Raw genomic sequence first — 26,495 nt, forward strand, 5'->3', positions numbered from 1 at the left:
CGAGTTCCTGTGTCTGTCAAATACCATTTTATTTATTAGACTATTTTTTTCCCGTCGGTTAAACTCTGCTGAAAGTACTTGTACGAAGCTATATTTTGCTTTAACTGTTTAATCAGAAAAAGCCTTTGATCGAGTAATGTCTTAGAAAACAAAATTGCAATTCTCTCGTTGTACTTGTCTATTTGTATTCATAAATTTTTGCTTTAAAATTTGAGCTTCCTTTCAAACGTGTGTTTTTAGCTCACCTGAGCTGAAGTCTCAAGTGAGCTTTTCTGATCACATTTTGTCCGGCGTCCTGCTGTCTGTCTGTCTGTCTGTCCGTCTGTCTGTCTGTCTGTCTGTAAACTTTTCACATTTTCGACTTCTTCTCAAGAACCGCTGGGCCAATTTCAACCAAACTTGCCACAAAGCACCCTTGGGTGAAGGGGATTTAAGTTTGTTCAAATGAAGGGCCACGCCCTCATTCAAGGAGAGATAATTGGGATTTAAAGAAAATTTGGTGGCATGTTTTAAAAATCTTCTTTTCAAGAACCACTGTGCCAGGAAAGATGAAACTAATGGGAAAACATCCTAAGGTAGTGTAGATTCAAGTTTGTTCAAATCATGACCCCCGGGGGTAGGGCGGGGCCAAAATGGCCGACCAAAGTTTTACATAGAAATATATAGGAAAATTCTTTAAAAATCTTTTTCACAAGAACGACAAAGCCATAATTCATCATATTTATATGCAAGCATCATCAAATAGTGTAGATTCAAGTTTGTTCAAATCATGACCCCCGGGGGTAGGGCGGGGCCAAAATAGCCGACCAAAGTTTTACATAGAAACATATAGGAAAATTCTTTAAAAATCTTCTTCTCAAGAATGACAAAGCCATAATTGATCATATTTATATGTAAGCATCCTCAGGTAGTGTAGATTCAAGTTTGTTCAAATCATGACCCCCAGGGATAGGGCAGGGCCAAAATGGCCGACCAAAGTTTTACATAGAAATATATAGGAAAATTCTTTAAAAATTTTTCTTCTCAAAGATGTCAGAGCCATAATTGATCATATTTATATGGAAGCATCCTCAGGTAGTGTAGATTCAAGTTTGTTCAAATCATGACCCCCGGGGTAGGGCGGGGCCAAAATGGCCGACCCAAGTTTTACATAGAAATATATAGGAAAATTCTTTAAAAATTTTCTTCTCAAGAATGACAGAGCCATAATTGATCATATTCATATGGAAGCATCCTCAGGTAGTGTAGATTCAAGTTTGTTCAAATCATGACCTCCGGGGGTAGGGCAGGGCCAAAATGGCCGGCCAAAGTTTTACATAGAAATATAATGGAAAATTCTTTAAAAATCTTGTTCTCAAGAATGACAGAGCCATAATTGATAATATTTATATGGAAGCATCCTCAGGATTGTAGATTCAAGTTTGTTAAAATCATGACCCCCGGGGGTAGGGCGGGGCCAAAATGGTCGACCAAAGTTTTACATAGAAACATATAGGAAAATTCTTTAAAAATCTTCTTCTCAAGAATAACAAAGTAATAATTGATCATATTCATATGGAAGCATCCTCAGGTAGTGTAGACTCAAGTTTGTTCAAATCATGACCCCGGGGTATGGCGGGGCCACAATGGCCGACCAAAGTTTAACATAGCAATATATAGGAAAATTCTTTAAAAATCATCTTCTCAAGAATAGTAAATGCATGATTGATCATGGGACTACTTTTGGATTTAAACTTTTCAATAATAAACCAATTACTACTATTTCCTAGCCACAGTGCTCAGGTGAGCGTTGTGGCCCATGGGCCTCTTGTTCATATATAACATAACATAACATGAACATTAGACTAGTCCTAAAACTAAGGTGTTTAATATTTTCGGATGGAATGTATAGACTTCATACTTATGTATACACCCGGAAGTGTTGTTAGCACAATGAACAGAAAAAATTCAAATAAGGTACATAAGTATTTCTCGGTATTCAGCGATAAAGACTTGTATTATCTTGCATGTTTCTTTCTTTTTATGCACTACCAACGGAGTTTCTTAAAGCTGTGCAAATATTAATAAAACGGCATGATAAGAAATATTGAACTCTTAAGAGATCATCTATGACTTTTCTGTTCCAAGTTATTAAGAGTAAAATCGATGATTATGTAAGATATATACATATTTGATGATATCCTGAAAATTTGATTACGATTTTAAGAATTTAAATTGTAAGATAGAGCTCATAGAGAAAAAGACCCCCCCCCCCATTAAAAAAACATTTTGAAGAAATCTTTATGGTACAGTATTAGGTAGTATAGGTACATTGTACCCTAAGAAGGTGGAAAGCCCTTGAATAGTGCAAAGAGGCCCTTGAAAATACAAGAAAAGCTTGTACATATACTCTTCTTATAATCACTGTCTGATTATAAAAACTATTATATCTGTACACAGGATTCCAATTCAGAGTCCACCTATCACATCTAGAGCTAAGGAGATGGAGGCTTCGACAGGTATCCCGTAAGTAATATGAACCACAGACATGTTAATATAGAGAAATGACGAAAACATTATTACTTAGGAAAACAACTTCGTTTTTAATTTCTAATTTTCTTGAAAATGTATTTTAGATTTTCTCAATCATCATAAGATTAACTACAATGATTGACCTAGTGGTTCTAAAACTATGGTTTACAATGGAGAAACCTAGTTAACAATCAAAAATAGGTTTTTCCTTTGTTTTTTAATGAATTTCTTCCAAAAGTACATCTGAATGTCCAGTATCTTTTTGATATATTTTTACACTTCTATATGCGGCCAATATGATTTTATCGATGTATAATATTTTTTAAAAATTACAATAAATGATGTTTTTGATTTCGTTTTCTATTTTTTTCCAGAGAAGAAATGACTGAACCTAATAATTCAGGGTAAATTTTAACACATCTTTGTATATAACATAATTATAGTATTAAATCAGGTTATTATAAATCTCATACCAAAGCAGCATCGAAGATACATTGTAACTAAAAAGAAGTTGTCTAGATTATATCATATGGGAGTGTTGTTCTATAACAAAAATGACCTACCGTAAAATGAATTTCTAAATAATTTGAAATTTGCATCGAACAACTACTTTTAAAGTCTGTAATCTATGAAGTATTAAATACAAAATCTAATTTTATTTTTTCGTACGAATCTTTGACAGTGACGATGACAATGAGTGGGACTGTGCCGAGGAGAAACCTATACATGGCGCTAACGATGACTATGGCTCGTGCTGGGACTCTGTGACAAAAGTCGGGCTCGTTATTGTAGGAATATTCCTCTTCATAGTTGTTTTCTGGTCGGCTTGTCTGTCACGAATCATCATTCACATCATGATAGGGAAGCTGAACCCGCCCCAAACCAACAACAGCTTCACACTGAACAAATTGGGAGGAGTCTTACAAATACAGGATGATAGGATGAGACTTAATGTTTGTGGCAGCAATGCCAACGGTTGCATAAGAGGTCAAGTTCTGAGGAAGGGACTCCCGGAGTCGTGGGAGTGCCGTAATGAGACTGGTACTTCCTGTTTGTTGTGGGAGGAGACCCCCTCTGTTAACGTAGGCTGGATCTGGGGTCTTCTAATCATCATGTCTGTACCATACTTATACACTATGACCTTGTCTCTATGGAAATCATGTTTCAAGAAAAACAAAGTAGATAAATTTGACCTGAAAGTATTTTTATTGGTATGTATGTTTTATTTTCCCCCTATTTGTTTCGTAGAAGATTAAATTATTATTTTATGTTTAACAACTTATCTTCATTGAACTGAGTTTATATATCACAAAAAAGATTTTCGTCTTTGCAGAGTTTGATAATAGAAATAATCCATTCAACTGGTCTTTGTGTCTTGGTGTTTCTTGTGATGCCAGCTTTCGACCCAGTGTCTGCCTCTGTTCTTCCGTACTTTGTATGTTTTATTCCTGTTCTCTTAAGTGTCAAGTTCCAAGTTAAACAAGAGGAAAACACAAAAGTGAAAAAGAACAGAAGCAGACAATCAAACTCAACAATGAATGGCAAGGTGAAAACAATAAACGTTCGGGAGGCCCCAGATGCCGCGAAAGATAATCGCTTCATGTATGATATAATCCCTTTCATTGGAGCTGTCATCTTTATTATGGGGATTGGATTTCTAATTTTATATGTATACTATAATTCGGAAAAGGATAACTTTGTAACAACTCTTGTTTTGCTGCTGGTATCAATCATCATGGTGTCCGTCATTTGGTGGGAAAACTTTGTAACATCAAATATTACAAAAAAGCTAGAAGACGTAAAACAACAAGAATCTTTTTTGATGAACTATGTAAAATCTAAACGAGACACCGTGTCTATCCTGACCTACTTTCTAAAGATCGGTTGGACATTCCTTACCACTTTAATCATCTACGTAATTCAATCCAAAGAAAGCACTCTGTCTACAGCAAGAACTTTACTGTATTTGGACGATGCGGCAACAGTGTATACTTTAAGCGGGAGCATCCGCTTAGAATCCAGGTCATACATAACGTACGGGTGTATGACCTTTAACCCTTATCTTATGACAGTAGTGTGCTTCATTCTCACTTTTGTATTTTTCAAAGCCTCGCGTTTTGCGTGTCGGATCGTTTTACAAAGGAGATCTTTTGCCCCTCCGATCGCTCTGAATCTTTTACTGGTGCCCTTTATGTTTGTTATACTTATGAAGTACCCGTTATCCTTTACGGTGGAGGGATGTAGCGTTCTACAGCCTTTATGGGAGCTGGACTATGGTAATTCTGTGGAGCGTTTATGGCCACTGATTGTTTCCGGTTTTCTTGGTTTAGTCTCCCTGGCTATTTTGACATTGTATGTTTGGTCAACCGACGGAGCAAAAATGGAGAAAGTAGAGAGGTATTTATAAAATACTGGAATCAATAACTACGTTGAATCATAACTCATGGTGTTTTGCTAAGCTAGTTGAAAATGTTTGTTCATTCACCATAACAGATTATTTATGAAACCTGCATACTGTGGAGTATTCCTTGACTTGTTTCTGTTGCTATCACGGCGAAGATATCTATTTGATGTTGACTATGGTAGAGAGAGAAAGGTAACAGAACAAGAACACCACGAATTCTGAACTTTTAATTGATATCGACTCACTGTGCAATTGATTTTCAATTTTCTTTGTAATTATTAGGCAGACGATAAACCGAAAGAAGTGTATTCTCCATTGGTCTATTTCTGTGCAACGATGTGGCATGAAACAGAAAATGAAATGACGCAACTTCTTAAATCTATATTCAGGTGACGTTATAGTTAGAGAATCATTCGTCATCTTAGCTGGTTTTCTTGTAAATGATCATGGAGACTGAAGTGTAATTTTTATTGTACAGGGTTGATATGGACCAATGCTGGAAACGTCAAGTCCAGGCGATGCGACAACAACATATAAGAAGTTTCTACGACGAGGATATTTATGATTTTGAAGGCGAGTAGTGGAACTCTTCTTTATCTTCAAAGTTGTTACTGCTAAGTGCTTGGTATTGAATAAAATGCTTTCACTAGATTTCAAGTGTAATGAAAAAAAATATAGATTTAGTAATATATGAATAATTTCTTTGTATTTTATTGTTTATCTTTAAATATTGTTTTGTCAATGTAGTTCACGTTTTCTTTGACGATGCTTTCAAACCTCGGAAAGTGAACGGGAAGCTTCGAAATGGAAGGAAAGTGAACGATTTTGTAAAGCTTCTTGAAGAATGTGTCCCGAAAACAGCTAAGTACGATTTTGAATTCATGAAATTGCAAGAAGCTTATAAATACTCATTACAAATTCAAGATAAAGTTAACTTTTATTATTCTATCACAATCCTTGTAGATCCATATATGGAAATTATGAGCTCGAACCTGTCAGAAAGTTTGAGACCCCCTACGGTATGAAGTATGAATGGATGCTCCTTACCGAAGATGCTAAATTAATCGTACACCTGAAAGATAAGATGAGAATAAGACATAGAAAGAGATGGAGTCAGGTTACTTTTCAATTTCCTACATAAATCTCAATTGTACATGAAAACTTTGAAAGAAACTATACTTACATGAATTCGTGTTATAAATATTTAGGTGATGTACATGTACTATTTACTGTCCTTTGAGTTAAATAAGATGAGACCAAGACTAGAGGGTAAATGTAAGGAGCTTTCAAAAAGTATGAAAGAAATGGTCCACAATCTCTCGGAGAACACCTTCATTCTTGCGCTGGATGGTGATGTCGATTTCAAACCGGAAGCAGTGACGCTGTTGTTAGACCGAATGAGAAAAAATGCAGATGTTGGGGCGGCTTGTGGAAGAATACATCCCATTGGATCGGGTTCGGAAATCAATATAATTACCTAAAATGAGATATCTTTCCAAAAGATTTTTGCAATGCAACAAATCATATACATTGTTTTTAATATCAGGGCCAATGGTGTGGTACCAGAAGTTTGAATACGCCGTCAGTCATTGGTTGCAGAAAGCAACAGAACATGTGATTGGTTGTGTGCTTTGCTCACCCGGATGTTTCAGCCTCTTTCGTGGATCTGCCGTTTTAGCGGATAATGTCATGAAAACGTATACCAGAACGGCAACAGAGGCTAAGGAGCATATACAATATGATCAAGGTACGTTAAGCATATGATTTAGAATATCGTAAAAGGTAAAATGAATGGCCTGCTAAACTAAAATGAAAAACACTGGATCCGTGCAAACCTAATGAGTGCTTTGAGGGCATTGGTCTTTATTCAATCTATTATAAAAGTATTTAAATGATGCACACAGTATAAGTACTTGTGAAATCTAGTTTTAAAAAGCTTTTTTTAGATATAGTAATTCTCTGTATGTTTCAGGCGAAGATAGATGGCTATGCACACTTATGCTTAAGGAGGGATTCCGAGTAGAATACTGTGCAGCTTCTGATGCATTGACCTTTGCACCGGAAGGATTTTACGAATTCTATAAGCAAAGGCGACGATGGGCACCGTCAACCATGGCAAATATTCTAGATTTGCTTCTAGACTGGAGATATGTGAAGAAAAATAATGACAGCATTTCAATGCTATATATCATTTATCATATTTTCCTTTTTGTGTCATCAATTTTGACCCCCGGTACTATTTTCCTTCTTATCTTGGGCGCCATTATAACAGCTTTTCCTTCCATAGAACCGTGGTTGGCATTGGTTCTGAACTTGGTTCCTGTTATTGTTTTAACGTTGTCCATCTTCTTAGCTAAGGAAGATACACAGGTAAGTTATGCCAATAATATACTTTTTTTGCAAAAGAGCAAGAATAAACTCACATTATCTCGTTGTATTCAATTTAAGACTATGTCAACAAATAAGTGAATGACCATTCCTTCCCTTAAACAGCTCACGTTGGCAGGGATCATTTCCACGATATACAGTCTCGTCATGATGGTGGTATTAATCGGTTTGATAAAAGAGGGCGTGGAATCACAGTTTTGTTCTGTCACCACGGTCTTTTTCTGTTTTGTGGCAGGGGTATTCGTCGTTGCTGCTTTAATACATCCTCAGGTACAAATTAACCTCGCTGGCGTAATGTTATTTTTACATTTGAATTTCTGTTGCACCTGATATATGTTTATTCTTGAAGGAATTTACGTGCATATTCCATGGACTGTTATACTTTCTGGCGGTACCTTCTATGTCAATGGGGCTAGAGAAAACAAGACGGCCTCAGGTCAGGACGAGGTTATTAGAAAGAAAAATAAATTGGAAGGTCAGACATGTTCTATTGGAGACTGGTGTCGGTAAGTATTATCAAAGCAGTAATCATATCTTTTTACTCTTTATTTATTTTTTCCCTATTGATAGGATATTGCATGTATTAATGGATTTATGGATTGTTGGCATATATTATTTTAATAGCTGTATGCTCTGCGTTCGAGAAATTGAAGACCAAAGTCAGGTGGAGACAAAGAATGAAGCACCCAAAGACACACTGGATACATCAGATAAAAACAAAGTAGACACAACGCAAACCCAAACGGTTGGTGTCCAGAAAAAGTCTTCAGCCGAAAAGAAACCTACCCCTGTAGCTACACCGAAAGTAGAAGGTAGGAATGCCTTGTTATAACAAAGGTGAAGGATTTACTAGTATAATGCAAAGTAGTGTCGCATTAAAACTCATAGTGCAATGGAAAATATGAGGAATAATAATGCATTTGCAAATGGCTACTTGGGAAATTATAATAATTTAATATATATTAATTAGATGGAAGATGGCATATTCATCGATAAGAATATTTTAATTCATTTTGTCATTTTTTACGGAGAGTGGTCACTATCAAATTTTTCTTGAATGATATGTATACTATACATCTCAAAGTTAATATCAGTTCGATTCTTTTAGATAAAACAAAGCACGGTGATTTCAAGAACTGTGAGGATATTTCAGAAGAGGAAAGAAAATTCTGGAAAGGTTTGATAAAAAAGTATTTAAAACCAACAGACATAAATCCAGAGGAACAACAGAGGGTTCAGGAGGACTTACTAGAACTGAGAAATAAGGTTTTCTTCTTTGTTTTTATATTGAATGCTTTATTTGTAACGATCGTCTATGTGCTTACACAAGTCAATGCCTACCAGGGGACACTCCAGATTCCTCTCCCGTGTAATGTGGCAGGAGGCGAACAGGGAGTCATAGAACCAATCTCTATAGCCTTCACAGTGACCTTTGGTCTGTTACTACTTATCCAGTTCTTCGGGATGATTTACCACAGAGTGTCGACTCTGACTCATATAATCGCATCAACCAGGCTAGAAAAACAGACACAAACTAAAAGACCGACGTTTGGTGGAGAAGTGGGAAGGGGGCTGTAAAAAGCCATAATGGGATCTAAAAAAACAAAAAACGAGTAAGGAACCAGAAAAATTTTTCGGGGGAGCTAGGAAAGGCTGGGGAAAGTTAAGGGCAAGCGTGCAGGTCAGCTCTGCTCTACGAGCAATATCTGGAGAGAGAAGGAAAAAGCCCCGAGGCTTTGGAAAAACTAAGGAAAGTGATAAAAGCAGCAACAAAAAAGCCTATGAATTCCCTACAAGATGAGGGAGATGATGAAAATTTTTAGTAGGTATCCCAATACACCTGTGGTTATACAGAGCATCAGAAGCCTTCGGAAAGGGGGGGGAAAGGGTGGAAAAACCAACACTTCAAATGTGTAACAAAGAGAGGAAATCATTTGAAATATAACTTTTGAGGAGAAAACACGTGTTCTTTTATTTTTTCTATTTCAATCAATGTAACAGCTTGCAAATGTGAACATTTCTTTTAATTTGTTTTGCATATGTTATAAAAAGAGTGAAAAACATGGAAATCGCTTTGTTGATACTTTGTTTATGTACTTCTTCTCGAAACTGAAAAAAGTAAAATGAAAATGAACCTAGGATGATAAGTGAATACTGCAGTATAGTCTAGTACCTTGTTTAGAAGGAATGAGGAGGTGACCAAGGATGAAAAGATTCGTTTCATAAAAAGACGGTTTTTTATATGAAAAAATAAAAGGGCCATGCTAAAAACTTTTCGTCAGGTATGCTCACTTCTAAAATTGTTTTAGGAATACCGATATAAGGACAGAGACAAAAATAGGAAAGTATAAAGAATTTTTCTAACAATGAATAAATAAGTATTGGATTGCTTAAACTTGTAGGACAAATGTCTTTTTTTTTTATTTAACCAACAGAACAAGTAAATTGAATCACGTTGAAGTCAGCTGTATACATATTTAGATATTGCAAGTTAGACTATTTCAAATGAAGAATTGTGTGGGGGACGCAATTCTATTGCAATGTGGTGCCAGCATTACACAAAAATATATACACTTTAAATCTTCAACACAACTGTTTCTTTTCCACCTGCAAAGTACCAGCATAATGTTATCTTGCCTTAAAAACCTTTGCTCATATTAAACTATATCTAAAATTAATGCATTTTTCATATAATTCTGAAATCATTTTATAACCAAACTTTCCTTTTTTTTTTCGTTTTATTTTATTGACTCGTTGGAAAGTTTTAAATGGTGATTAATGGTAAATGGTAAGTCTCTTTTGATATCACACCGCTTAGAAATACCGAATATTGTTGTTTGAGTTCTTGCAAGTAATTATTTATACTGAAAAACCTTAAGTTAGTCACTATAACCTAGAAAAAAAAAGTTTGATTGTCCTCCGGGTGAGGGTCATATTATGTTGGACTTGTTTGATGGCGCGAGAAATATCACACTGAAGACTTGATAGTCAACAGTGACTAGCTGATGTTCATCATGAGTAGACTAGCAAGTTAATTTTGTCATTATGACTATATTTAATGAAGGGAGCTATTAAGTTTGTATTATATTTTTTCATCCTAATCTTTAATATTAAATAAGCAGTTATTTTCGATCTACAAAGGCAAATAAAACATACTGTACTTTCATTTCAAATAAAATTTGAAAGAATTGATTACAAACTTCAGTTATATGTTGATATGTATATTTCAACTTTCTTGACTATACAATAAAATAACATTTCATGTTTGAAACCAATTATATTCTGATATTAAATTAAAATAAATCGACTATTTAACGGAATATTGTTACGTTCTCATGCAGTCAGCAAGGAAAGATAAGAAAGATATTTTTTAACTCGATTATAATCGAAGTGTTCTAAAGATCATTGGACACAACCGTGTCAATATTCGTTAAATATGTTTAAAATCCCAGCATACATTGGGACTTCTATTCCGTCGCTTTAACGACTATGCAGTAAACAGGTGCACTGCAGAATCTTTTGAGCCTGGAAGACTTTTATGTTTTATTACAATCAATATGGAGAGCAATGGCAAAAAGACGGAAAATGGTGAAACAACGATACCGGGTCAAGTCTTGCAAGAGCATAAGAGGTAATTCTTTTGATTTTGTTAATAAATACATTTTCATTTTCATCTGAAATATTTTATACAGCATATTCTTACCAATCAACAAAGAAAAATGCAATTTTTAGATAATAACATCATGAATATGTGTTATAAAGCAGATATATTTACCACATACTTTTTCCATTTTTGTATTAAAAAACTACGAAAAAAAATGCGAAAAGAGTATCCTTTTGCTTTCATTGATTGAAATACCTTAATTTAGAGTAAACATATTTTTAAAAAAAACACCTTTGTTTGATTACTTCCAGGAATTCTAAAATTCTTTTTTAAGACACGTACATTTTTATTAACTTTCTGTGTCGATTTCATCAACAACATGAATTAAACATTTTTATTCTTAATGAACATATGTGTATTTCGTACAAAATACCACACTGTCGGGGGTTAAGCCTCCAGTTTAATATTTTTGTTATAAACTGCTTAGCCAAAAATTTAGAGGAGTTTAAGTGCGATATTCCAAATGATACTCTTCCTTGTAAATGTACTGTGTGTCTCTAATAGTTCGGCTGTATGCCCAGTGCTTTACAAACTCAACTGTGTTAAATGGAACTGAAATACTCATTGAATTTAGATGATATGAATTATTTATGAATAGAGACACGAACAGTACTGTTTATACGTAAGGAAATAAAACTGAGGAATAAGCAAATCTCTGAAATATGTGTTTTTGTTTGAAATTAGATGCCAATTATTAAAAAAATATATTTTTAAAAAATGATCCACTATTTAAAAAGAGTTTTCTTACCAAAATATGTGCCATTAATTTTTTGATGGTCTTTGATCGGTTGATAATATTTTGTTTTCCACAATAGCTATGTATTACTTTATTATCTTAATTGACATTATAATAAAGGTCTTTAAATATAATGTTAATACTCCGTCAAATATCCCCTGTCCCGATTCAAATTCGATCAGTGTAAATATTATATAAGGGGGAAGCATATGCAAAATTGGGCAGACAATTAGAGTATACACTAGACAAATTATCAGGTGGTTCATCACACAGTGAGCCAAGCCATTCTGTATAATCTTTCAATGTGTAAGAGACACAATTGTTGGCAAGAACTTTAAATGAAGGACAATTTAAGTGGAATTTTTTATTTATTTAAACTTCCCATCTTTAATCTCAATGAAAACCCCGTCTATCCTTTATCGCAATCTAAAAATTTAAAGATGGTTACGGGGTTTGCAGTTCTTTTATTTGTTTAATAAATAAAGAAATTATGATGGGTTAAATTAGGAATGTTTTACTCATACGAAGTTTATTTGTTTCATATAACGTTTAAGAAATTCTTATTTCTAGCAGTAATGGTAAAGTCCCTAACAAATCTGACAGTGGAAAGAAGAAAAAGAAATCCGGGGATGCAAAGAAACAGCCTGAAAACGAACAGTAACAATATTTTTTGTACATGTGTTTTAGTAAGAGAAATCTAGTTCCACACTTTTATTTCAGTATTAAAAATCAATTTGTATGCGCATTGCGTTATGCAGAAATTATCAGAAAAGAGCAGATGTCATTTAAGTGTATATGTTTGAGTGTATTATTATATTCAGGACTATGAGTTTTTCCAAAATTTTGCACACCAAATCTTTGATTATTATTATGTCTTTACCCGCTCTTTGTAGGAATGAATACTGGGACTGCCCCGTTGAGAGACCGCCAATAAGTTCTGATGATTCAAACACTTGCTGGAACATTTTAACAAAGATTTGTGTGATTATATTCAGTGTCATCCTGTTTTTCATCGTTCTAGTATCAACAGGATTAACACGAATTATCATCCATTTAATGATCTGGAAGATGAATCCACCACAAGCTAACTCAACCACAACTATAAATAAATTGGGCGGTCTTCTTCATCTTGTGGAAGACAGGACCTACCTTAAATATAACTGCACTCAAAACTCCAATAACACTGACTGTGCTTCTTCATTTCTTCCAAGAGGAGATTTTCCGACAACTTGGAAATGCGTCCCAATAAACCCTCATTTATGTCAGTTGATGGAAGAAACACCTTCGGTGAATGTGATGTGGATTTGGGGTCTCGTTATTGTTATGGTGGTTCCAGACATCTACACAATTATTCTTTCACTGTGGAGAATATGGTTCAAGGAAACTCAGGAATTTAACTTTAGAATGTTCATATTGGTATGTTTCGTCGCGTTGTTAAAATAAATGTCATTATTTAAGAAAAAACTTTTAAGATACTATTATCCAGTTTTTGAACTTTCAAGTTAACGATTGCACATATGTACGAGACGTTACATGTAAATATATCGTAGCTTAGATAAAATGGACACATATACAATGGATGTTTCTTAATTTTCTCTCCTTTAAATTTTATTTCAGAGTATGGTGGTGGGGGCACTTCAAACGACGGGCCTTTGTCTTCTGGTATTTCTTGTGCTTCCAGCGTTTGACCCAATCACTGCTTCTCTTTTATCTTACTTAATCATTTTCTTTCCTTTAATCTTTAGCTTATTCTGTGAAATCAAATTTTCTAAAAAGATCGTGAAAGCTTTAAAACAAAAAGTGGGTAATAATCCCCAAACTTCAGAAGTGCCTCCGGAAAGTAAAACAGAAAATAATGATACAAAGGCTCATGCTGTTGCATATAAGTTTACACAAATACTTGGTCTCATTTTTTTCCTTGTCTCATTGGGTCTTGTGGGCTGGTATATTTACCAAAAATCTTTGGAGGAAAATTTTGTTTCCATCTTCTGTTATTTAATACTTTCTTTGATACTCGTTTCAGTCACTTACTGGGAAAATTTTCTAATATTTAGTTCCTCTGCTACATTAGGGAAAGATGCAAATAAGCGAAAAAGTTCAAAAATAAGACGGCTTAAAATTTTTCTTAGAGAATATATCCGGTCTAAAAGGGAAAAGGTATCATTCTTAACGTCAATATGTAAAGTGGCATTGACAATCGCGCTTCCATATATCATTTTTTCAATTAGGTCAACTGATGATTCGAATGCCCTAGATACATTTATAGCAATTTCTTTATTAGGGACTTCAAAAGTAAAAACCTTGACGGGTAAAGTTGTTCTTGAATCCAGGTTGTATTTCTCTTTCGGCTGCGGACGAAATGATATAGATACTCTTATAATAATTTGTGTTATTCTGGGCTTTGTTGGATTCAAAAGTGCACGATTTGCATGTAGAGTCAATCTTCAGTACTTTTGTTTTTCTACACCTCTCATTCTAAGTCTGCTTAGTACCCCTTTTATGTTTGTGCCCATTTTGAAATTTCCTCTGTCATGGACGAGCCAGGACTGTAATATCGGACAACCATTATGGGAATTAAGAGGCACGGACATTGATGACATATTGCTGCTTATTGTCTCTGGTTGTCTTGGGTTTGTCGCATTCTTCTTACTCACTTTGTACATTTGGAAAAACAATGGATCCAAGCTAGTTAAATGTGAAAGGTAAGTCTGCAGAATGTGAGGTACGTATGGTGGTCATTCTATTTGCCTTTTTAAAATTGTTTTAAAGCATGAAACAACATTTGAATAAAAGGCCCGAGGCCCAACATTACATCAAACGGTGTCCTCTCATACGAGTATAACAGACTGGTACCTTTTTTCTAAATATATATAAATAGAAAAAAAAATAAAACTATTGTTTGAACAAGAGATCCAAGTACCCAACGGGTGCATGATTAAGATACATTACTCTAAAGAGCCATAGAGCTAAAAAGTATGTATAAAAACGAAATAAACTGATAAATAAGGTAATATTTATTTATAGTCGAGTAAGATAACAAAAACATTGGCTCTGAAAAGCTTCATTTATTTTCCCACTACGGATGAAGCTGTACCAGCGGTACCAGCTGCAGTTTATTATCCAAAAGAAAAAGAAGACCACCAAGAGTTAACAAATCCTAGTACTCAGTGACAACTCTTCAAGTAGTACTATTTACTCTCTTACATTTTCTCCCCTTTATTGCTATCTATATGAAATCCATAGTCAATTTCTTTAATTGACTTTGACCTACTATAGTTAAGTATAGTACTTTTTTGTAAGGGTTTATCCGCATTCCTCGGGTCCAATGGGGAGGGGCCATGAAAATAACAATTTTTGACCCCCTTCAATTATAGATGCTATAAGTTGAAATTGAAGTTTTTCTATAGAAAAGGCTTTTCAATGTTAATGCACGACGGATAATGACGGCGGATAAAAACAGATGGCAGAATATTATTTAACTGACTCTGGTAACTTAAAAATATCACTCTTTTCCAAAGAATTTATTTTGTGAAGACCTTAAGTCCTCCTTCCGTCTTTCTCCTTTTAATTTATTAATTCATAAAGATTTTACATTTTAAGTCAAATTTTCTCATCTATATAAAAAAAAAAACAAATATATCTTGAAAATAAAGAGTCGCAAAAATATATATAATTTACAGATCATGTATTAATGCAATTTAGTGATTTTTGCAGCTTTTTTAGAAAACCGCCATACTGTGGAATTTTTCTCAATATGTCCCTACTTCTAACGAGATGTGAAGACACAGAGGAACAGACAGAAGCGGAAAACAATAAGGTTGGTCGTTTTTGTTATTTTTAACTGTTTTTGAAAAAAAAATGCATATGACTAGATAAAAAATTTAAGAAACACTATTTACAGGAAGCAGAAGAAGAAATCACTTTTACTGAAAATAATGAAACGTATTACACGGTCCCAAATGTGTATTTTTGTGCAACGATGTGGCACGAAACTGAAACTGAAATGACACAGCTACTGAAATCTATTTTTAGGTGAGGTTTTTTCCTTGGTAATAAAATTGATGTAAAAATGTTTTCAAAGGTTGACTGCACTTAAGGAGGCGCGAAACTTGCAACAAATAACTTTCAAAACAATAATTTTTCTATTTATTGCAGAAATGAACAATGTCTACTCTACAACTTTACGTAATAACATTAAATAAACGTATTTATTTACAAAGTGAAAAATTAATCTGTTTTAAATGACGATCACAATTTCATATAATCTTACCTAAGGTAATTTTGTAAAGAATTCTGTCACGTGACTTGTAACGCAGCTTGTTTTGTGCTATCTAGGACACTGTGGTCAAAAACGTCACATTGTTAGGCATCAATTTTACATACATGTATTCTTTACCTACTTGAACGGCCGATAATGTTAATTACGTTTTCTGCCTTTGTAGAAAATTATGTACCATACAGACTTAAAATGGAGGATCTCATACTTTATCAATATATATCCTTGTTAATTACCTATATTTATGTTAGACTCGGATAAGTTATTCTATCCGTTATAACAACATATTCATGAAATACAGTAGTATAACAGATGTGTGGATGTTGAATACTAAATATATTTAGACATAATTCCCATTAATTACTATTAAAAGTTTAAGGGTGAGTGTTTTGATTTAATATCAGAGTACTGTAGAAATACTTTTTTCCGCGTGGTATCGATTTACGCTATGTAACGCAGTCAAGAATTTTCCGCTGATATTTTTCCATGCGTTCTTAATTGGAAATATGACCCCGTGGGAAAAAGTACATATACAGTATTGTGTGTTTTTGATGCACATTTAAAGATAGAGAATTTGGTCTTATTAGGGTTGAAAATCCTTTAAAATTGTTCTCAAAAAAAAAAAAAAAGTGGTAAACACACAAAAGTAAAATAAGGGTAGGATTTAAGAGCAACCGAAGCTACCGAAGAAGGCCCAAAAGACAGCGGTAAATGCAGTCATCCTTTTCTGTTAGAGTCGAGCGGAGATTAAGATTTTTCTTTTATTTTTAGGGTTGATTACGAACAATTTCTTCAGAAGGAGTATGAAAATAAAATCAACGAAAAGAGGAAGAAGATGAAAAAGCCACTTTACACAAACAAAGAGGCTTACGACTTTTCGGGTAAAAATATACCTGTAAAAAAGTAAAATGTTTGGTTGCAAAGATTAATTAACACAAGTTCATACTTTTTTGATATTGTATTTAGTACACATCTTTTTCGATGACGCTTTCAAATCCCGGATGAACAAAACTGGTACTAAACAATTGAAAGGCATATCAGTTAATGATTATGTCAAGACACTTGAAAGTGTGATTCCAAAACAGCAAAGTAAGTTTATTGATATAAATTGGTGCAAAAACTTAAACATGTAATTCAGTATCAGTGATGTGAAGGGGAGGGGGTCGGCAATATACTGATATTTTTTTTAATAATACAGGTTAGTGTATGGTGAATTTGATTTGGGCGAAGTAAAGCGATATGAGACGCCCTATGGAGCTAGATTCGAGTGGGAGCTACTAACATCACAGAAACTTGTCGTACACCTGAAAGACAAAACAAAAATAAGGCATCGTAAACGTTGGAGCCAGGTACAATTCAAAACTTACAAACGCAGAGAGAGAGAGAGAGAGAGAGAGAGAGAGAGAGAGGAGAGAGAAAGAGTTGTAAATGTTTCCTCATTGTATATTCAGAGATTGAGCTTGATTTGGCTCATTTAGAATAAAAAATAATCAAGTTATAGTACACATTTAATTTAATTCGACCCCAACTTTCAAACCGTTTATTTTTTACTTCACTCTGTTCATCCGCTAATAAATCATTTCTTTTCTAATCCATAATAAAAGTCAAGAACATATTATAATTGACAGTGTTTGTTAGATATGAGTTGTGTGCTCAACTCTTTTAACTTAATTCTTGTAATCTTACCTATGATATACAGTATTAATGTACTTAAATAAAGTCTTCTTGGTCTCTCTCTGCATTATGGGTGAATTCTTTTTAATATCGATATACATATGTACATGATAAATACTGTAAAATCACATATTTTCGTGGGTTCAAATTTTCTTGGTTTGAGGAAAATCTCTTGGTTCGTGGGGATTTGATTTCGTGGATCAAGAATTAATGAGTACTTATGTATGTGACATTTTACATTTCATGGTGGACATAAATTCGTGGGTCTTGCCGTACCTTGAAAACAACGAAAATTAACCCCCAGGAAAATTTGTGATTTCACAGTACTGTTACAAATTAAGTTACCTATAATATACAATACAATCCTATTATGCCCTTAGAATTTCTTTAATAAAAAAATTGGACTGCAAATTCTGGACATTCAAAAAACTGCAATAGAAAATATATCATAAACGACTTATAAATAATGTAACGGTCCAGTGATTTGACAGATCAGTTTTATACAGAGTTATTGAACCTGATTATTGTTGACATTGTAGGAGACTTAAGATGAGTTTGTATGTGTTAAAGTTACTTGACATTGCAGGAATATGTATTAATTTATACTTGCATGTAGTTGATAGGTGATTATTGACAAGTTTAAGTGATTTACATGAGTTGAAATAAGTTGTGCACATGTTTTGAGTTACGTAGAAATCAGCTGATCATAGCAGTAGTAAAGTTGTGGTATTATTTTAGCTTACTTCATGTTTCAGGGACTTTAATGGGTCTTCTGTAGAAGATAAACCATAGATTTATAGATGAAATCATGTTTTCTTGAAGTTTAACTTGTTTTCAGTTAATTATCGGCAGTTTATTGTCCTGTTGTAAACTGGTAGATTTGTTTACGAACTTGGCGGTCGTAAATTGTGTAGGTCGAGCCCGATCGTAAAAGTTACGATAGTTTTAGGATTTTTGGAGTTAATTGTGTTATTCGTTGATTTAAATGGAGATTAATTTACGTATTCTATTTGAAGAATGTATTTAGAGATTACTTTCATTCAGAAAAGTTGTCTTGTATGTAGTTATTAGATTTTTCTATAGACTTTGCCGCTTACGGGAAATGTCACGAGAGTTTCCAGCAATTACGTCATATTATTGTATAAAAGGGAGAGATTCAAGGAATTTTTGCTCTTCTGCTAGGTTGAATTGTATAGAGAAGAAGTGTTTTAGGGTTAAGGAATTAAGTATGGGATGGGCGTTTTGAATTTAGATTTAATAATGATTTTTTAGTTTTATTTTAAGAAGAGCCAGGGTTATTTTAAGGACATTTTAGGAACTTTTGGAATACTTGTGGAATTTTATAGGAAGTTTTGATCAGGTTTTAGTGAATTTTAACTGAGAATTGGACTTGGTTAAAATTTGCTGTTTGTTTGAATTTTTGGTAAATTGCTGATAAATTTTAGAATTACTTAAGATTGTTTAGGTATAATTTATACATTTAGCTAAGGAAGCTAGTGTATTTCTAAATTTGGCTACTGTTTTAACTGGAATTCAGACTTAGGAAATTTTCAGGAATTACGTATTTCAAATTTGGTAGGAATTAATTTAAGTTTATGGGATTAAGTTTTAGTTATTGGTTTTTACTTTCATCCAGGAGGTCTGGGAGGAAGTTTTGAGAGTTAGGAGTTTTGTGAGTTGCATTGAGGTTGGTTTTAGACAGGTAAGTTAGGACTAATAGGTGACAAAAGACAGAGTGAGACAGAGGTTAGAATTTATTGATTGTTCATTTGAGAGATGATTCATTTAATAAATTGTAAAACTGTATTTTGTCTCATTTCAAGTACAGAGATTTGTAAGATTCTATCAAAGTGTGATTTTCCAACAAGATGGAAATTGTGGGATTTAAAAGAGTAAGAACTGAGTAATGAGATAATGAGTATTCAAGAATTTTAGTGACTTCCTTAGGTCTAGGTAGTAAAGAGCCTGACAAATAGAGAATAAAAGCTGAGAGATTTCGTGTATTTATAAATTTAGTGTAACTTAGAGAGCGCGGGTTAATAATAGGAGGTGTAGGTTTTGGGCAGTGGTGAGTTATCCGAGTTCATTGATTAAAGGGAGATAATTTAGTGTTGTAATATAAGATTAAAGAGTATTGAGTTTTGAACCACTGTGCCATACTAGCCCTCCTGAACTCAGGTTGAGCTGTGTAACGCAAGCCTTGCCACGAAAGATACAACCCCTAGATAGAGAGAGAGAGTGAGAGACGGTGGGTCCAGTAGTAGTAGAGGACCGCCGTCCGTCCCTCCCTCCCTCCCTCCCCTGTTACAATAAACTCCCTTAAAAAAATCGTGTTCGATATCAATGTTCATAGTATTATTTGCTATCTATAGCTGAGTACTAACTCGAATGACCAAAACGGCCTAAGACGGGATTTAAATACCTTGACCCAAGCACACAGAAATAAATGCGCAAAACTTTACTCTTAACATGAACAATATTATGAAAACGAAAAGAAATTTAAATAAATTGACCCAGTTTATTTTTCATTATTTGATTTTGTTTTCAATTAAAGGTAATGTATCTCTATTATCTACTAACGTTCAAAATGAATGAAACAAAAGAATCACTTAAGAGGGACCCAAAAAACAGTGAGAAGATGGTACAGCAAAAAATGGGGATGTTTGCTGACAATACATTTATACTAGCATTGGACGGGGATGTGGATTTTAAGCCGGAGGCGGTAACCCGTTTGCTTGATCGTATGAAAAAGAATCCATTGGTCGGGGCTGCTTGTGGTCGCATTCATCCTATAGGTTCCGGTGAGTATTGCGCGTAATAAATGTTGAAGTCGCTGCTGAAAGAAAATTATTTCCAGATTTTCTCACAATGTCGTGCATTGTAAAAAAAATTCGTTTTTTTAAAATAGATCGGAAAGAGTTAAAACATTGAGTGGGGACGTCCAAACGGATACTTCATCTGGATAACTCCTTTATTTTTCAAGCTTTTTATGTTTTATGTCCACATTTTTTAATGAAAATTCGGGTAGATTGTTATCGGGGTTATCTTCTTCCTCAAAATACTTTTACATTTAAAGCAGAGGTCAACTCAACTTTTAACATATGATTATTGGTGCCTGAAATGAAAATATGCAAAAAGACTTTAAAATTTTTATTTTTTGAATCGTGCAAGTAAAACAGTTTTCTTCTACAAAAATTTGGATTTCGAACTCATCTCATTTTTACTGTCACCAATGGTCTTTTGAATACTGAGTAATGGCTGATGGTGTTCTGAAGATGTTAAATAGATTTTATAATTTCATGCTTGTATTATGGGGGCGATTGAAGACCAAAAATAAAAACGTCGTTTTCTTCTACAAAAATCTGGTTCCCCGATCTCCTTATGCATTTGTTGTTCATAATTTTTTTCTAGGTCATTAGTAATGTCCAATAAGGTTTTGGAATTACAATTTGCACCCTGGGGGCAATTAGGGCTCAAGAGACGTTTTATCTACTAAAACCCGTTCCCTTACAACTCCTAAACATTTTTACAGTGACCCTAGATATTTTGGAATGTGATTTTAATTATAAGTGGTCTGTAAAGTTTGAAATCAACGTTTCAATTTTTATCTTGGATTTGTTGAGTTTACCAAAATACGTTTTTACGACAAAACTGCTTTCTGGTTCTCCCTACATTTGGCATAAGCCAATTTATATTTTGAAATATAATTGGGACCATCTTGTAGATGTGCAATAAGGCTTCTGCATTATGATTTTTACTTTCGGGGCGATTGGGGCTTAGAAAACATCCATTTTTTTTTTTAACAAAACCTCGGTTACCTTTATATTTTTTGCATATAGCAAGTATATCGTGTAATATGAGTGATTTTGTTCTGTAGATGTGCAATAAGATTTTCAAATTTCGATTCTAACATGGGGCTATTACGGGTCCAAAACTGAGATTTCTTATTTACAGAATTACTTTTGCCTCTTACATTGTTATCTTAATATGAGGTGAGTAAAAATAGAGCCATGTAATAGGAGCACTTATTTTAGCACTTATTTTAATAGTTACTTTTTGGATAACATATGAAGAAAAATTACAGATGTTGAAGTTTTTTTTTTGCAAAATATTGCAAAAGAAGGTACCATGATTAAAAAGAAATTTGACACTCTTGTTTGAAATATATTGTTCGGTATCTCTTCATTTAAAAAATAACATTTAACGTTTATATCTATTTTTTATATTCAGGCCCTATGGTTTGGTATCAAACGTTTGAGTATGCCGTAAGCCACTGGCTTCAGAAGGCTACGGAACATGTGTTTGGCTGTGTATTATGTTCTCCGGGATGCTTCAGTCTGTTTCGTGGTTCAGCATTACTAGCAGACAATGTTATGAAAACCTACACAAGAAAGCCAACTGAAGCTGCTCATTATGTACAGTACGATCAAGGTTTGTTTCAAACGAGAAAAAACCTCTATATAGTGTAAAGTGAGAGTTGGTGTAGGCATAATATAAAGAAAGTGTCGAACATTTTTAACACCCAACAGTTGTTAGTATTAATTTAGATTTATTCACATTATGTAGTTCTTTTTTTTTTTAAATCACTTCATTAGAGTTCATATGTTTACTTTTTTAAATGAATTTTTAATAGAAGATAATTAATATCAAATGATTGAAGATTTTTTTTCTTAATACTTCCTACTGGCTGGAAAATTCAGATGAGGGTTCCATGTTCTGAAAATTATAAGTTCATGTGATTTTGTAATACAGGTGAAGATAGGTGGTTATGTACCTTGTTGTTAAAACAAAAGTACAGGGTAGAGTATTGTGCTGCTTCGGATGCTTTGACCTTTGCCCCGGAAGGATTTTACGAGTTCTATAACCAGAGGAGACGCTGGGCTCCATCCACAATGGCAAACATTTTGGATCTTTTAATGGATGGAAACAATGTCAGGAAGACGAATCAGAACATTTCAAGACCGTACATTTTTTACCACATCTGTTTATTCATTTCCTCAATACTGACACCAGGAACAATTTTTCTGTTGATTCTTGGTGCCATCATAACAGCCTTCCCACAAATTGAACCATGGCTTGCATTATTACTAAATGGTGTTCCTGTAGCCATCTTTATTATCTCAATTTACGTCGCCAAAGAGGAAACGCAGGTAAATCGATCTCTTCCATTACCCTTTCCACATGTTTTGATGCTTTTACACGTTATTATGAAACACTGTTTATTTATGTTGCAGCTTTTGTTTGCGGCAATATTGTCGACACTTTACAGCTTGGTCATGTTGGTTGTTCTGATAGGGTTGCTAAAGGAAGGCGTCGAGGCACAATTCTGCTCAGTTACAACTGTGTTCTTTTGCTTCGTGGCTGGAGTCTTTATAATTGCTGCAGTTTTGCACCCAATGGTATTCATACATTTATCAATTTTTTACGTGAATATATTCTCAGACCATCTTTAAAAAGTTGTTTGTTTCTCCTTTCACCGATTGAATCAAAATGGCTCGACTCAAATAATTTTTAAACTTCAAGAAAGGTTTTATTTTTGTTTCTGGTTTTTCTTTTCCTGTCAGTGTGTATGTTGAAATGTTCTAAGAAAAATTGTTCCCACCTACGTATCGACCTAATTATTTTACCCTGAGTCGGGAGCTGGCAAACAAAGATTAAATAAAAAGGATGGTCTCACTGATTTTGTTTTACTTTAAAATTCAAAAAGAAAGTATTTTAGGGCTTGATATTTTAATATACATTGCTTGTTAATGACATTTAAGTTTTTTGATTGTAGGAATTTGCCTGTATTTTTCACGGTCTTCTTTATTTTCTGTCTGTTCCATCAATGTCTATGCTTTTAATCTTCTACTCTGTTGGGAATCTTCATAACGTTAATTGGGGAACTCGTGAAAGTAAAACAGCAAAATATGATGACTCCTCATCTCAGAAGATGAAGAAACGAGTTCTAGGCCAATCGTGCTCTATTGGAGACTGGTGCAGGTAAAGTATGAAACATATAAACATTTCATTGAAAAAATATCCCTTTTTACCGGTTTTAAATCTAAATCATGGAAAAAGTTTTGTTATTGCTCAAATATCATCTAAAAATTTAAAATATAAGTTTAGGAAATCGTTAAATATGAATGCTATTCATTACAGATGTATTTTATGCTTTAATGAAATTGAGGATACGAGACGTGCTGTATCAGAAGACGAAGGGGAATCGGATGAAGAGAACCAGGCAGATAAGGAGTCTGATGATAAACAGGATGAAAAAAGTTCAAGCAAATCCAAGAAGAAGGAACACTTAGCTGAAGGAAACGAAAGCAAATCGAAGGTCCAGGGATCAGAGACCACAAAGAATGAGGGGTCCAAAGATAAAGCAAAAGCAACGGAAAAGAAAAACACAGGTATATCCTTGATTTGAATCATTTATTTTTAATTTTGAAATTAGGAAGACACAGATAAAATATATTTTTTCCTCTTCAGGACAAAAGGGAAACCAAAAACGTGGTATTTACAAAGAATGCATTGCCATTGAAAATGATGAAGAGGATTTTTGGAGAAAATTTATCAAAAAATACCTCAAACCTCTGAACGAGAATAAAGAGGAAAAGGCTAAAATACAAGCTGAACTAATTGATCTGAGAAACAAGGTGTTTTTCTTTTATTTTATAACAAATGCCATCTTTGTTACAATTGTTTATGTTCTCACTCAAGTAAATGCTTATCAGAACACACTTTCAATCCCTCTACCATGCAGTGTTGGTGAAACTCAAGGCGTGATCGAACCCATCTCTATCGCTTTTACGCTTGTCTTTGGTATTCTCCTTTTAATGCAATTTTTTGGAATGTTAACACACCGTGTGTCAACAATTTCTCATATAGTAGCTAGAACAAAAATCTTTGATAAAAAATTGGACACGAAAATTCCGATCAAGAAATTAAAGAAACTAGTAGCTGCTGAAGAAAGAGAGGAAAAGAAGGAAAAGGAAGATATCAGTACTCAAAAATCGTCCAAATGGAAAATACTTAAAGCAGGAGTCGGGCTTCAAATTCTTTCCGGACAAATTGCATTGAAACAACGAACCATTGTTGACCTTAGAAAGAACATCGAAAGCAAGTTAGAAACGATTGGCGAGGACAGTGAGGAGGAGGAGATTCTCAATCGCTTTCCAGATAAACATGTTAAGAAACTGAGTGTTAGGGGCATGCAGAATTTCCTAGAGGTTACATCTCCGCCCCTGGATACAAGGAATCCTGGATCCTCCCATGAATGAATTAAGGGATGGAATATTTTAGTTGGAAATTTTTAAAAATAATTAGTTTTCTAATATATGTAGCAGTAGGAAAACGCACGTATACATAAGTATTTGTAGTTTTTTGTTTTTCCATTGATGGTTTAAAAAGGAATGCAGATTGGTTGTTTATATATGTTTTGTTTTACTTTGGTAATTAAAACTCAGTCTATGACATTAAAGCACTTTTGTTCCCGTTGCATGTCAACTCTTTATAATTCATTGAAAAATTCATAATTCAACAATTTTTGATTTTTTATATTTATTACAATTACTGTGTGCAGACCAATCTCAATAGAAAAAGAGGAAAAAGGAGCTAAAGAATAGCATTTATAATTTGAACGTGTTAAAACGAATGGCCTATATTATGACATTTAAATTTCATCTCACTTTGAGAATTTTATTACGTGACAGTAAATTACAAATTTGATGTCAAATTTAATCTAGAATTTGAAGTTTTAAAAAAATATCAGATGCACATACTATCAAAAAATATTTTGACATGGTATCCCCCATGCAGAAAATGATTGAATAATATGACGCATTTTAGTGGGGGTCTAGAATCCATTGATTGAAAAATATTTAGGGGTTGTCTCCAAAAATGCGCAAACATATTCAGTATTTTGTTTCACTCATAAAATTTAAAATTGTTATACATCTGATATAATCAATATTTTTGAATGCTACTATACTTTTAATGAAAATCTCCAATAAAATAAACTGTCCTCTCAGTATTTTATATAATAATCTTTAGTGAATAATGTCCTCTTTATTGAAAACTTAAGCCATTGTACGTTTTAGCAGTTATTAAAGCGATTTATACTAGTATTGCACAAATATGTTTTACATACTGTAAACCAACTTTTATTCGCGACGACTTTATTTCGCGATTTACCAGGTGTAAACTAGTTCGCGACGATTAATTTTCGCGATCACGCCTATTTAGGTTCTCTTGTTAATAGATACATAGACTATAATGACCGGTTCGCGGCAAGAAATATTCGCGACGACGAGGCTTTCGCGAACTTCGCGAAAATTTCTCGCACGCGAATAAAAGTTGGTTTACAGTAGTATATAATGTGCAGTTTTGTACATGTACTCGATAAAATTTGCTTCATCAGAAAAAAAGTGTTTTCCCTGGTGTCAAGATACTCTGACATTAAAGAGTACAACTGAATATACATGTAAAGATAAATGTAGACTTTCCCTCCCAAGAGGACACCTTTCGAATGTCTCCTTTCCCAGGCATAGCGATCACAAATGACGACGTTATTTGAGTTTCCTCTTCATCGAATCTCCTCTTTTCCAGGAAACCTCATATGAACCAGGGTATATTCTTGAAGTCACGAATTCTCAAGAATGTATTTGAATCTTCTTTTCTCATAATCTATCATGGAATCTCTTCTCTTATTTGAACCTCCTTTGACCATAAGACATTACTATATAAGTCTTTTCTTTCCCAGAGCACATTAATTAATTTCCTAACTTGAAAGTAAGTACGTAATTTGAATATCTCCATAGCCAGGCATATTTTACTGTAGTATCCACTGTATCTTAAAACC

At 33.9% G+C, this 26,495-nt stretch overlaps 1 protein-coding gene and 1 pseudogene across 1 annotated transcript; both read left to right on the forward strand.

Moving 5' to 3' along the window:
• Positions 1–2,891: 2,891 nt before the first annotated feature.
• On the forward strand, positions 2,892–9,104 carry LOC134251205 (chitin synthase-like; annotated as a pseudogene).
• A 1,739-nt stretch (positions 9,105–10,843) lies between these two features.
• LOC134251200 (chitin synthase chs-1-like) lies at positions 10,844–25,091 on the forward strand. The gene is made up of 16 exons (XM_062733586.1): positions 10,844–10,934; positions 12,274–12,360; positions 12,597–13,119; positions 13,321–14,405; positions 15,418–15,520; positions 15,605–15,735; positions 16,751–16,860; positions 16,946–17,072; positions 17,178–17,328; positions 20,208–20,454; positions 21,884–22,084; positions 22,406–22,803; positions 22,888–23,052; positions 23,430–23,635; positions 23,795–24,045; positions 24,125–25,091. The coding sequence occupies exons 1-16, from the start codon at positions 10,861–10,863 to the stop codon at positions 24,913–24,915; spliced, it is 4,650 nt and encodes a 1,549-aa protein (XP_062589570.1). The 5' UTR covers positions 10,844–10,860; the 3' UTR covers positions 24,916–25,091.
• The last annotated feature ends 1,404 nt before the right edge of the window (positions 25,092–26,495 follow it).

Source organism: Saccostrea cucullata, unplaced genomic scaffold (assembly GCF_032062105.1).
Source record: "Saccostrea cucullata isolate Sc308-1 unplaced genomic scaffold, CSIRO_AGI_Scuc_v1 ctg1712, whole genome shotgun sequence".
Taxonomy (NCBI): domain Eukaryota; kingdom Metazoa; phylum Mollusca; class Bivalvia; order Ostreida; family Ostreidae; genus Saccostrea; species Saccostrea cuccullata.